Source organism: Nipponia nippon, unplaced genomic scaffold (assembly GCF_047370975.1).
Source record: "Nipponia nippon isolate SJK-2023a ecotype South Korea unplaced genomic scaffold, ASM4737097v1 scaffold_3, whole genome shotgun sequence".
In the NCBI taxonomy this organism is placed as follows: Eukaryota; Metazoa; Chordata; class Aves; order Pelecaniformes; family Threskiornithidae; genus Nipponia; species Nipponia nippon.
Window position 1 is genome coordinate 73,208,445 of NW_028262347.1, and position 13,543 is coordinate 73,221,987.

Consider the following 13,543-nt stretch of genomic DNA (forward strand, 5'->3'; position numbering starts at 1 on the left):
CCTAACTATTGAACTTGGGAGTGAGTTTTGGCAGGGAAACTAGTTGCAACTGTCTAGTTCTGCTTGTCTTGCAGCTGCTTTGTCCAGGTAATATTTTTTCAACACATCTTGGTGCATATACAATTTCTTACTGTGTCTTTAAAGCCAGAGGTCTGGGTGAGATATTTTTAATCAAAAATCTGTAACCTTTGAAAACATATTTTATGTGATAAAATACACCAGTTTTAACTGAAAACAAGAGCTAATTCCAGATGACATATGACATGTAATTATGAGAATTATGCATGAGGAATCAATGATGTCAAAAGAAAGTGTTATGGCCTGCAGCAGATTTAGGAAGCTATTACTCCAGGCTCATGAGGTCAAGGAGGTGTCAATAAAGTGGCCTCTTTGGATACAGAGAGGAAGGCTGGCACAAGAAGGTCATAACCTGCCTATCGAGGATTTCTTCCCCTTTCTTGTGGAAAAAAATGGTTTCAGCCAGAGTCAGGGTGCAAAGCTCAGCTGCCTTTGGATGCCACAGCAGCTCAGCACCAGAGAGACAGAGGGAGAGAGCATAACACTTTGATTTGTTGCCAGCCTTGAAAAAATTGTGGCCTTCCCTCCATCATTAAAAAGCTGCAACTATAGGTCGTGGATCTATGGTGGAACCAGAGAAAACAGGACAAGTTATTTTATCTCACAGTGCAATTCTGCAATTAATGTTTGTGCTACTGTTGTGTCCCAAGAGCCCTGGCTGAATAAGAAGCACCGTGCACACACATGTGCATGCACACGCACAAAATGGCAATCTCGCCTGCAAGATGCATGCATTTGAGGTAGGGCAAGCTGTATATTGCCAAGCAGGAAACCAGCAAGAAATAATGATGACAGCTGCTAAGCGTGTTCAGGAGAGATTGGAAGAAAATTAGAGAGCTAATTTTGAGCATCTTTACAGTTCTGGGAGGAAAGCCTAGACACTTTTTTCATTGTTTTTGAGGGGAGAACAATTACTCGGTGGAAAGATGTACATGAATGTGTTCCAGCAGTAATCTGTCACTGCAGCCTCAATTTTTACACACTGAGAAAGTAAAATTAAATGCCTACATCTATTCTTTTATCCACTGCTGTAAAAACACCCATAGCTCCCTTTGCTCAACTCTTTGGAAAGGCAGGCCAGTTTTAATCCGGTGCCTCCGTTTAGGTGCTGAGGTTTTGAACATTAGGAGCAATGCCTCTAAACCCAGAGAGGCAGAGTTTACAACAGGCAAAGCTGGAAGCCATTGCAGTAATTTGGTGGAGGGGTGTGTGGGTAGTGGTTTTCTTTGTGGTTTTGGTTTTTGTTTTTGGTTTTTTTTTTTTCCTGGATAGGTGGGGTTTCTTGGCAAACAGTGTCAGAAAAAAGGTTTTATCTTTCACATTTAAAATGCCTAAGTCTGACCCCTCTTTGTATTGCTGATTTGGCCAAAGCCAGGCCAGGTGAGACCCCTGCAGAGATGGCCTCAGCAGCAGTACAGCTACCTGTTGAACAGACACCTCCCTGTGTTTCCAGAACTGAGAGCTTACCAGCAACGTAAGTTTCTTGCAAACATTAAGCTCTGAGCTTCATAAAAGAGCATGAAAAGGGAGGAAAATTATAAATACTGCTCTTTCAGAGTAGAATAGATGCAAACAAAGAAAAAGAAAAGCTGAAAGCATGTGCATGATGAGCTCTGGGAGAGCAGGAGCAAATCAAAAATTTGATTAAAAGTTTAAGAAATTACCTTCCCCCCCTCAAAAAAAAACCCACAGCAAAGCTGGCATGCTATGGACTGCAAAATAAATTTTCTGTGTCCAGTGCTGTGCACCATGGGTGAGAGAAAAAAAGCACAAAAAGAAGAAAAACCTTTTCTTTATTTGCTACTTTCTGTGCCTAAAGCAGGCCAGGGAATTGTTTTTGTCTTTTCTGTTAGTGCACAGAGAAGTATCTGTATTGAATTGTTCCCGCTTATTAAAAAGTACCTGATGCCCAAAACCAATATAGAAATACTTTTGGAGCTAAGCATGCTTTGCTTAAGGTGCTTTTAGACGAGTGTCTACATATCAAGACAAAGCTGCAACATATAAAATAAGCTGTTTTCCAAGGCTGTGTGGTGCCATGAGCTTTATGTCTGGATCAATGCAAAGCATGAGAAAGGCTCATTTGGCTTTTACGTAGTATATACTACCTCATGGATGTTACTCTAGTTTTATTTTGAAGCAGGATCTACATGCAATAAAATAGATGACAGACATATGACACAATGCAAAGACAATAACTTAATCTGTTAGTTCTATTTTGGTGACAGGTTACCTGCTGGTGCAAACCCATCCACTGTAAATAACTTCACTTACCTGTCCAAGCTGGCAAGTGGGCTCATTAGTGCTCAACTGAAACAGTGTTAAAGATTGGCTTTTTTATTTCAGAATTTATAAAATTGATTTCTTGGTAAAATGGCCATCTGTCATGCATTTTATCCACAGCAGCATAACATCAGGTTGTGACTTTAGTTTTAAACATATCAATTTTCTTTTCTAATAAAATTATTGGAATTTAAAAAATACCATTATTTTAAGATACCAGTGTAAAATATTCTGGAGTAATGTCAAAACACAAGGGACACTCTACAGGACTGTGCAAGCCCACAGCATGTGCCCTGTTGGATTATGGTCGCAGACCTGACCGGGGATGGAACACTGATGTGTTCTTCAAGGGTAAATGTCTCGCATGCAGTCAGATCTCTCAAGTCTTTCAAAAAATTCATCTGGAATCTTAGCAGTTAGTCATTATTTTTAAAAGACACTTGCTAGTGGTCAGTAATAGCACTAGTTAGTTTTCTTTGTGCACCTTCTCATGCATGCTTTCTGGAATTCCTTACTTCCACACACACTAAGTACCTGCAAGTATTTACTTGCAAAAGCTCTTTAGTTTCCAATTATTCATACTATTCTTTTTTTTTTTTTCTTCTTGAAAACAGATTTTGAAGGAGAGCTCAATAGCTGACTCATATCTGAATCATCATTAATTTCAGCCCACTAGTCTTTTTTTAATCCTCATTTTAATACATGGGATTTAAAGTTGTTTGTTGTTTTCATTGACTTTAGGAATGCACTGAGTTGGTTGAAAAGAAGCATTATGGAGGGTAAGAAATGCTTTTGCCCCCATAACTGCCCGTATTCCAGCCCTGTTAGACAAATCCTTCTGGGCTATGAGAAATTCAACAGCTAGTTCTTAAGGTCATCCAAACATTAGCAGGTCTAGAAGACCTGCCATTGGGTGAGCTGTCATTATCTCTACATTGATGACACTACTCAACAAGGGATGCACTTTGCTAGCTTGCAGTCAATTCTGATTTGCAATAAATGCCAACACTGGCATTCATGGGCATTCATTGGAAAGCAACAGTAGACAATGCATTGAGCAAGTAGTTTCCTGTGGTTCCTAAAAAGCTTCAAGAGGACTGAAGGTTTCAACAAATGCAAGACTGCAGAACAAAACTGCCTTAGCAGCAGGTACTTACGGAAGGATGGATGGGCAAACATTCAAATTCAGAATAAAAATGTATCAAATCAATGTATTACCTAAATTATTTTATCTCCTAAAACAGCTGCTTTGGTGAAAAGAGTTATCATAATACAGTCAGAGAGTACATATAGGAAGTCTTTGCAAGACAGCAGCTCTTAAGTGTTATTTTGAAAGCTGAATTAAGAGGGAAAAGAGAAAAGACATGGGAATACAGGGAACAGGATTGATTACAGTAACCAGACTAAATTGTCTGGTCCAATTTCTGGCATTAACAAAGAAAGTCTGTGAATAATCTAGCCCAGTTGATCCAAAAAGATAACTTCTGGGTAGGGACTGCATGCAGGGCTAGGATTTTTTGTGTTGATGCAGGAGTGAAACGCTGCACTGTGCAATTTCAAGTTGAAGGAGAAAATCATGTGTTAAGGAGTTACCCTCCTACTTGAAATCATCTCTTTCCAAGTTACTGTAACGTATCTTCTACAGTGAGAACTCAGTGACCAGCATTAGCTATTTTTGTTCCTTTCCTGCTCTTCAGTTTTTCTCTCAGATGGTATCTTCTGAGATCTAGAGAAACAAATGGAAATCATGGTATTTCCACTACAGTTTTCATCAGTATCCTCAGATCTTAGATCAGTCTCCATCAGCTCTATCTAGTCAGAGGAGAATGGAGGAAAACTGAGCTGGAAATTACTATTAGATTGCACATAAAGACTGGAATGATCTGGTATAAGGAGTGTTCTTATCTTCCAAAACTTCAGTAGAGGATCTGTTACCCTCACACATGAACGCAAGGTAGCCATTTTTTGACACATTGAAGCTGAACAGACTGCCTTGGAGTTTGGGATGTCTGCATTCAGTTCCTTGCTCTGTTACAGTCTTATTTCCTTGGTCAAGAAAGGACAGCTTGGGAATCATAGCATTTTCCAAAGCACTTATAAGCCAAATTTATAAGTCAAACCTCTAAGTCAAAATTTTGTCTTTCAGATTACTTTATAATGGCATCCCAATGGATGCAAGCTCCAAAAAGCTTAACTCATGTTCAATAATGAAATGAGGACCGTATAAGTGCTTTGAAAAATTCCATTTGAATGACTTTGACCACAGTAAACATAAAAGAAAGGCAGTGCTTCAGGAGATATTTAATGTTCTAAAAAGATATAGCCCCAAAACCTAGAATGTTATGGGTTTTGTTAATAGTTAGTGAGTTGCTTCCTCATTCTCGATGAGTTTTCCAAGTCTGGAAAATATATTGTAGCTTATAACTGTTTTGTAAACATGATTTTATCTGAAGTCCCCAACCTTTCCTTTCTTGACCCAAGAGTAAATTTGCCTGGAGATAACAGCTCTGCCTCCGGGAGTTTAGCTTTCATTCTTTTAGCCTTGAATGACAGTATTGATGAACACATCTTAGCTTTCCAGGTTTCAGCACAGGTTTTTGGCTTTCAGTTCAAACACTTTCCCAGAAACTGTAGTGGGTTTGTGAAGCCCATGCAAAGGTGTCTTCTTCACCACTGTAATGGGTGGCAGCTGGATTCAGCAGGTTAAGTTCATTCAGCTGTGATCATATATTTGACTGGAGTGTAAATCTACTCCTTTTTTATATATTGCTGGTTTTTAACTTTATGACCTGGCCATTTTACTGATCAAAATAAGGTCATGTATTTGCAGGCTAAAGCCAGTCAGGAATTGCTAAACATCCATTATCTTCAGAGGGGCTGAACCTGTTTGTGTGCTGGCTCTGAAATGACACTTAAAATATTCCTAAAAATTATAAGTTCAAATGTTTTTGAGATGTCCTGATTTTATTTTTTTTTTTAAGAAATGCATTATTCAGCATGCCCAGTACTAGATTTTTGGAGAATGCTGAGTACTAATGCTTTTAAACTCAAAATTGTTACCCAAACTATTTAAAATAGGGCACTCAAAAATGGAACTCTTCCTCTAAACTCATTATCATCTTTTGAATACACAGATCAGTACTTTTAAGCATTGACAGAACACTTCTTCACAGGCTCCTAAAGTCGTATTTAATCAATCCTTCTCTGTGCTTGCAATTTTATTCATGTGCCGATGTGTTCCTCTTTCCAAACCAGGTATCCAAATGAACCATTCTCCAACTGATATAATATTATAATTGACCATGATAATCTTCTATGATTCATACCTTCTGCTGGCTATGAAGAATAAAATTCTATATAGAAATCTATCTATCTTTTATGTTTAGGAGGTGATTTTCCCACCCTTGCGCCTGCAGCTTTAAAAAAGGTTGAAGCAATCAGTACATAAAACCCAGCAGGTCCTCTTAGATATTTCAGGTCACATCATCATTGTTATTACAATAACCTGTTATTAGTACTGGAGTAATATTTCAGGTTTCGTTCATTGGTTTCAGGTTAAGAAGTCAGGACTCAAGCACAGACTCTATGATTATATGTATTGCTAACATATATTGGCCCTTGCTCTAGTCTAAGGAGAGACCAAGAGTGTCTGGCTTTCTGGGGAAGGAAACTCCAGCAGAGATGGAGGCAGCTCACCATGAAGCTATGCTCTGAAAGGCCATGCAGAACCAACTCAAGCCATAACTCACAGCTCTGGCAGGGAGGCTGCTGTGATGCAGGAGCAGCCCATGGGATGCAGGGAAGAGGACCAGCTTGTTCAGGCAGAGCTGTGCTCTCCCACTATTCATTATGAATCAGCACCCCATGTAGGGCCACTTCACAGTGGGACATCAGGCTCCAATGTCCCCGTGTAAGCGAGCCAGACTAGCAACCCACTTCTGTTATCAGGGAGACACATCCTGGGGGATGCAGTTAGTAGGGCCATGAGCAGCTGCAGGGGTCAAGCCATAGCTCTCTCCCACAGGGCTGCAATATGGACCCTCTGCAGGGAAGCTCACCAGCCATGGCTGAAGGTATATTGAGCCACCTAAAAGCAGGGTATTCTTGGAGGATGCCTTCTGGCCTCATCTGAAAGGGCATTAATACCCGTCCTGTGTGGTAGGTAAGTGGCAGAACTTAGTAGATGTATAAAAATCCAAGTCTGAGATCTAACATAATACTAATTTTAGAGATATGAGCTAGTACGTAACATCAGTGTTCCATCGATGAGATGATAATAAAATAAATATACATTCAAATGAGATTAAGTCATTTACTACTTTTGCAGACAACAGGAAGAGCACTCATTTGTTTATACAGCAATATGTCCTACTGAGAAACATGAAACTCTTCTGATGATTTCTTACCTGGTGATTTTAGAGGAGAAGAAAATGCTGCATTTTTATATAAATGCCTTATAGTGTAACACGGCTGAGGAGATGAATTATTTAGGTATGACAGTCACTGACTCAGAATATCTCTAGTTTAAGATGCAGATCTGTTATAATAATTTTAGAAGTACTTCTCAGATTTTTTTCCCTGCATCATATAAGTCTTATTCTAACCAAATCTCGAGGATTCCATAAGAATACTTTGTCTCCACCTGTATTTCCCTTATAACAATTTCTGTATAGCCTCTCTTGTAAGTTTATTCCACTGATCTACCGAAATCTGCTGGCCTGTTGCTTCCTGATAGTCTTGATCACTCAGGATTTATTACTTCTTTTTTTCACTAAATGTGGTAATTGTTGTACAGCACCTTTAGAAGACCTGAGGAAAAAACCCAGCACTTCTGTCCCATTGGAAAACACTCCTAGGCTTTCTGCTTACAGTCCCGCAGCACAACCACTAGGCTATGTACCACAGACAGCCAAAAAGCAGTCTGAGTCCAACGGGTGGGCCAGGCAGGAATTCTCCCAGCACGGGGCATGGGTGGGCAGCTACGTAGGAAGTTCTTGCTTAACCATCAGCTTCAGCCTCTTGGGCATTCCAGTCTTTCTGGGTGGCTCCTTTGTTCCTCCTACACCAGTGGAAATCAGCCCCTGCCTCGAGCATTTGTTGTGTCATGGATGCCATGCCTAGGTTTAGTTTGATGCTTGAAAGAGTCCTGACTGCATGAGGGAGAAACTGTGTCCTGACTTTCGTAACCTGAGACTGCAACACAGGGTTTTCAGACCTAAGCTGATGGTTGCATTAGGCAGGGCTTGGTCTCAAGAGTCCACCCTGTCCATAATGCAGATCTGGCCAAAGAGATGCACAAACACCTTAGGACACATACAGCGTGCTTACGTGTTTCCCGTGATCACTCTCCACCCTCCACATCCATGGCCATACACAAACAAGTAATTTACCTTCTCTAAAAAACAGTCTCTGCCCTTACAGAGCACTTTAATATTAGTGCAGAGGGGTCTCATGAAGGAACCTGCTCGGCCTCAAAATTCAGGTGCACTTGTAGCAGGATTTTTTTGTTTTTTCTTCTTGGTTGACTTGAACTGTGATTAAGTTATACGTTAGTAGCTTAGAACAAAAATATGAATTAATTAGAAAGTAAGATATATATAAGTAACATTGGAGAAAATAACATATGATTCAGACCTATATTAATAGTTTTAGCTAGAAAGAACTTTGACCATATTCAAAACTAGAGGGAAGGCAAAATGACAATATATTCAACAGTGAAAAACTGGTAGACTAAATCTAATGTTACCTTTCTGCTATATTGTTAAAATATTTGAAATGCTTTAAATTTAATTTGACAGCCTGAAGTATTTTCTGTTTATTCTGCAACAGTAGTACTCTATTCCTAATTTATTTTTGTGCCAGGATAGACAGGACTTGTTGATAATGGGGACAAAAAACCCATAGGAGGGCTTGGTTTTTCTAGGGTACATGATCCTAATGTGTACAGAAAACTGTGGATTTAGGGCTGCTGGAGTTTTCTCCTCTTTGATAAACAACTAGAAAATGTCATAAAAAAAGGTAGTCATAGGTCATTACGTCTGCTTGATTAGATATCTAAAAGTAAAGAAATGCCAAATAACTGCACTGTCTTCTGGGATAAGGCTCTGTCTTCCATAGTTATTCTGACAGAAGGACTTTGATAATGCCATTAAAGGGCTTTTTGATAGCCTCAAACAAGAGTTGAGTAAACACAAGGCTCATGCCCTTAAACATCCCACAGTCTGATAAAAATTCACTGGTTTGGCTATCTCTTCATTGGTTTCAGTGGAATTACCATGATTTGTGGTCCACCGAATTGTCTGTAATGATTCCTAAACTACCTGGTTTGTCATCTTTATTCAAAAGCATGACTGACTTGGTGTAGTTGCAAATTTGCCTCCAAAATATCTTTCCTGGTAAACAATTTCTCTTACCACCTTACAATATAACAAGTTTCTCTTCCTTCCTGGAGGCTCTTCCCAGTGATGGAGCTCTGAGGTGACAGAGCTAGCTCTGAGCATGCTGACACAGCTATCACACAGGATAAAGACACCAGTTTTGATCCTAGAATCAGTAACGTGGCTTTGCAATCAAACCAGAGTCCCAGGGGCCTCTCTGCCACTCTGTTTGGTGAAACCTTGCCTTTGGAGCAGGAGGAATTAAAAAGGACAATGTTCTTATTTTTTCTCTATTGTGAGAGGCAAGAGGATAAAAAACTTTTGGAAAACGCCACTCAGTTGACCACCTATATAATTTTTTGTATATTCTGTGCTAGTTGCATGTTGAAGAACAAATTATTCCCTTGAAGAAACTTCTACTTGCTGTTTGCAGGAGAGTGCTTAGACTTGCACACAAGAAACAGTGCATGTTGAAAATGTAGGCAAATGATATAGCCTTGGAGTTGGGAGTATACTGAGCCAGAGGCTCATTTAATAGCACCTGTGGCAGTACTTACGCTATTAGCGATTTGGGACTGTTACGAAGAATGATGTTGTCTTATTTGTTTGAAAAGGATCGCTTTGCCAAGTTGCATCTGGGGTAAATATCTGGACATGAATCATCAGATCTGACCAGAATCTCATTTCTAGTATGACATCAATTATCAACACACCTTTGATAAAACATTACCTCCTGGGAAAATCAAAAGATGCTCTCATCAAAAAACCTGTAATATTAAAAAAAAAATAATACAGAAATAAATACCCAAACAACAGAGGTAAACAGGAAATGATGTTAGTATGAGTCACCTGAGTCTCTGTGTCTAGTGCAAATCAGGAGCCTTTCTAGAACTGCCAATATATTTACTCCATGTTAAAACACTGTTTGCAGAAGAAGACAGACACCCCTTGATTTTCTCTGTGTAAAATTCCTGGGGTTTCTGGAACTTGGATTTTTCTTTAATTATTTCCAGACCTAGATGAAATATTGGTATCATCTGCACTAGAGAAGCTTTCATTCCTGTTCCCTTATAACACACAGTTTCCCCATATCTGCTGGGAGTTTATAATCAGAGCTGTGATTGTAAAAGAAAACATCTAAATGTGCCAGTGATTGTCTTTAAGCAAGAAAATGCAAACAATTCCATCCCCAAGGCCATGATATGAACTTGCATTCAGTGAGTACCACATCAATCCTTTTCCCATTCCTGTTCTTGCACTTATGCAGGTGAGATGGTAGAAGAAAAGTCAGATCATTTAATATGGAGAGTCCCTCTCTTTAGCCCTCTGCTCTGCTGCTTTCTCAGATAAAAGGTGGTAGATCTTCTTTATATTAGTGCAGTGATCTCTTCCATGTCCTGAGGAAGTTTAAGATTTGGAAAGAAAGCTTGTTTCCTAGTTTTAGGCTTGTGTACAGGACCACAGAGGGCAGAGATACACTTCAGAAAAGAAAGCAAAATGGCTGTGATGATGGAGACAAAACCTACAGTGATCTTACTAGGCGTGTTTGTTCCCATTGTGAAGGTATGTTATGAGGGTTGCCAATGAAATATCACACTTCAAGTATTTTTAGAGACTTTTTTCCCAGTAATGACTGTTGGAAACATCCTTTATTAAAGTTTCTCTCTGAACTAGGCTGTCTGTGGAAAGCTGTAAATTTGCAAGTTTTCAGTACTGCATTTCAAGGCTTACTGGAGGTTCCTTAAACAAGGAAGGAAATCTGTATACATGAGGTATAAATGCAGTGGTCATTAGGATAAAAATGCCCACACTCGCTCACAAAAAAAAAAATCAAAGAAACTTAAACATGTATCACTTTATTGCATCCGTTCAGAGTAATTTTACTCAAACACAATACTGAGATGTGCTGCAAAATTAATACACCACTTTCTTTTGTTTGCAATCTATTTTGATTACTTATTGTATTCAAGCTAAACCCCAGAGTTATTGTGCAGTTCTTATTCAGAGAGTGCTCACTGACGGCCCTGGGGCTCTCACGTGAGCATGGGCTATGGGACCCAGTCTAGAACAAAGAGCTCTGGTCATGAACCATGCAGCAAAGGCTGGCAAAGCAACTGGGCAAGTGTAACTCAGCCATTTAAGAGCTGCAGGACTTGAAAAAAAGTAGGTGAAAAATGGAAAAGCAGCTTATTGTGGATTTCTTCTTTTTAATTTTTCAATCATAATTGAATGTACGACACTTGAAAAATTTTGGCTAGTCTTACTGTCGGTCTAGAAAGGGACTGAGAGCAAAAGGATGGGAGAGTTCCCCAAATTTTGAAAACCTTTTCCCCCTATTGTTTCAGATGAGGAGAGAAAGACGATAGGGTAAAGCAAATTAAAAGTCAATGTTTCAAAGATATGTTTTTGAACCCCTAAAATGTAAACTAGCTGTTGAAGTCAGTAATTAGACCCTTGTTGTGCTTAGAAAAACTGAAGCATAGGCAGAGTTAGAAAAAGGCCTTGTTTCTTTTTTTTACATACAAGTTTCCTCACTCTCCTCTGAGGTTCTTGCACCAGGAAGAATTTCTTTCTTGTTGGCAGTAGCTGGTTCTTTGCTGGTTGATATTTCTGTATTTTTAATATTTGTCATCTCTTTGCCATCTGGTTTAAAGTGTTTCATTATTAAAACAGAGAGGACTATGTATAAGAGACAGCATCCTGCCCGTAGTGCTGCAATGAGGCCAAGATAGACATTTCTAGAAAAAAAGGTGACAAAATATGTTTATATTAATAAAGCTTGCCACTTCTGAGCAGAACCAAGTAAGATATCAAATACACTTTGGCAAAACCATCTATTCTCAGCCAGGTATTGCTCCACATTTTCAGAAATAACAAACAGAAAGCAAACAATTTAATGGTTTTTAGCCCCAGGCAGGTTCTAACCAGGTCCTATAGTCCTAGCAGAAATGTCTCCTGTCTGAAGAGTGCCCCTGTTCAGCAGATGATATTTTAGGACTGGGACTGGAGGAGCTGCACCAGCTGGGGCTTTGCCTGTTGTCCCAGCCTCCCCCCAGCCCCTCACTGGCAGCACTCACTGCTTCTGGCCGCAGCTCTCCATACACCAGCAGTCATTTGGGTCCCCTCTCCAAGTGGATTTTGTGAGCTGTCTTATACATAAGGAAGGAGAGAAATGAGGGATGAGGAAGAGTGTCTTCAGTACTACACTTACTTCATGGTTGTTCAGTCTCCCACAAAGCCAAGGTGTTGCAGAGTTATTCAGTGCACTAAGGCTTCAATAAAGGAACTAATTCTGGTGATGTAAGACAGTGTACTGCAATGTCACATGTCAGATTGAACTAAATTATTTGGCTTATTTGATCTATTAAGGCCTAGTCAAAATAAGGAGTTCTGGTGCTTTTAGTATCCTAATCAGTCTATTTACAATTGTCATGGGCAAAGTATACTTTGATCCTTGGTGCCCAAAGTTGCCTCGGAAGCCAAATTCCCAACCCCTTACCAAAGATTTCAGCTTACCTGAATGCTTTCGTGTCATATACCCGACAAGATCCAGATCCCCCACAGTTTTTTGTCCCCCATTTCAAGCAGGTCTCATCTATCAAGGCACCGAAATAAATAGGGGCTGGGAGTCCTCCTGCAAAGAAAATTCTTATTACATGATCTCAGAATGAAGATCTCAACGTTTAATGTCATGGTAAAGAAATGAGGACATGAATTTCACGGTTTCTGAATTACGGCTGCATAAAATGGGACTAAACATTCAGCTCCAGCTTTGACATTCTAAGATTTGTGACAATATTTAAGCAAGCACCTAAATGGAGTTGAAAGAATGGAAGGTTATAGCATTTTTATATTCAGTGAAGGAAATGTTAGTAATTCTACTTTAATGGCATTTTTATTAGAATTATAACTTCTGTTGTTTAAAGAAGTAATATAACCAACATTTCTTTTTCAGTCCCTGGTGTGGAATTGTGTGCCATGAAATATTAATATTTATGTATACTAATTTATCTATTCAGGTATTACACAACAGTTTGCCATTAAAAATGGTTAGCTGAGAGCAAAGGGCTGAAATTAAGCACTTGCTCAAAACCAACCAGGTAACAAGTGTATCACTTGTGTATTACTGAAAGAATTCCTTTTAGGCAGTCATAATGCTTTAATATAATCAGTAAGCTGTTTCAGGGATGATGTGTAGTTTTGTGAAGAAAAACATTTTGTAAAAGAACAAGATTGATTCTCTGCAGCATTCAGCTAAAATACGGAGATTAGGAGAGAGATTCAAATGGGTGCTTGGGCTTGTCTGTGGGGAAGATCCCAAAAATCAGCAAGAAAGTGAAGATAAGGCAAGGTTTGTTAGAGGCAGGGCAGAATACATGTTTGAAGACTGGAATGATTATTTATTGCAGATAAATGAAAGAAAATAATAGGCACAGTACATGGTAGCTCTAAATGAAAAACAGTCAGCAAAAGGGAGCATAGGTGTTAAGGATATCCAGACTGATCAAGCTCAGGTAGCTGTGTCCACAGTTTAAAAAAAAAAAAAAAAAAAAAAAGTACAATGCAGTTTCCTTCCTTTGCCTGATTCCTTTGCTGCATAGAAAAAATTCTGAAGAAATAATCATAGTACATAATTACATAGCAGGAAACATGTAGCAAGCTCCTCCAAAAATTTTGAAATCCATAGTCTGCTTCAAAGAAAAATTTTGGAAAATTTCTTCTGTCCTCATCTGGAGCAAGGACATTGTACTGGCTAGCTCCGGTCTGTCTCTTTGACTATCTACTTGAATCCCACAAAGAAATGA

The 13,543-nt window shown here is 39.2% G+C and overlaps 1 protein-coding gene across 6 annotated transcripts in view; it reads right to left on the bottom strand.

Annotated features, from left to right (window-relative positions):
• Nucleotides 1-4,034: 4,034 nt before the first annotated feature.
• Nucleotides 4,035-13,543, bottom strand: part of LOC104017958 (solute carrier organic anion transporter family member 1C1) — a 36,726-nt gene continuing 27,217 nt past the window's right edge. For 4 of the 6 annotated variants that reach the window (XM_087764828.1, XM_087764829.1, XM_087764827.1 and 1 more), the window contains 4 exons: nucleotides 12,255-12,372; nucleotides 11,262-11,476; nucleotides 9,452-9,505; nucleotides 4,035-4,087 (listed from right to left, as the gene is read on the bottom strand). In XM_087764828.1, the coding sequence (XP_087620954.1) occupies nucleotides 9,465-9,505; nucleotides 11,262-11,476; nucleotides 12,255-12,372 (374 nt within the window). In that variant the 3' untranslated portion in view covers nucleotides 4,035-4,087; nucleotides 9,452-9,464. Of the gene's footprint in view, nucleotides 4,088-9,451; nucleotides 9,506-10,611; nucleotides 11,477-12,254; nucleotides 12,373-13,543 lie in introns of those variants that run through there. The other 2 variants (XM_087764826.1, XM_009471040.2) reach the window with 1 other exon arrangement.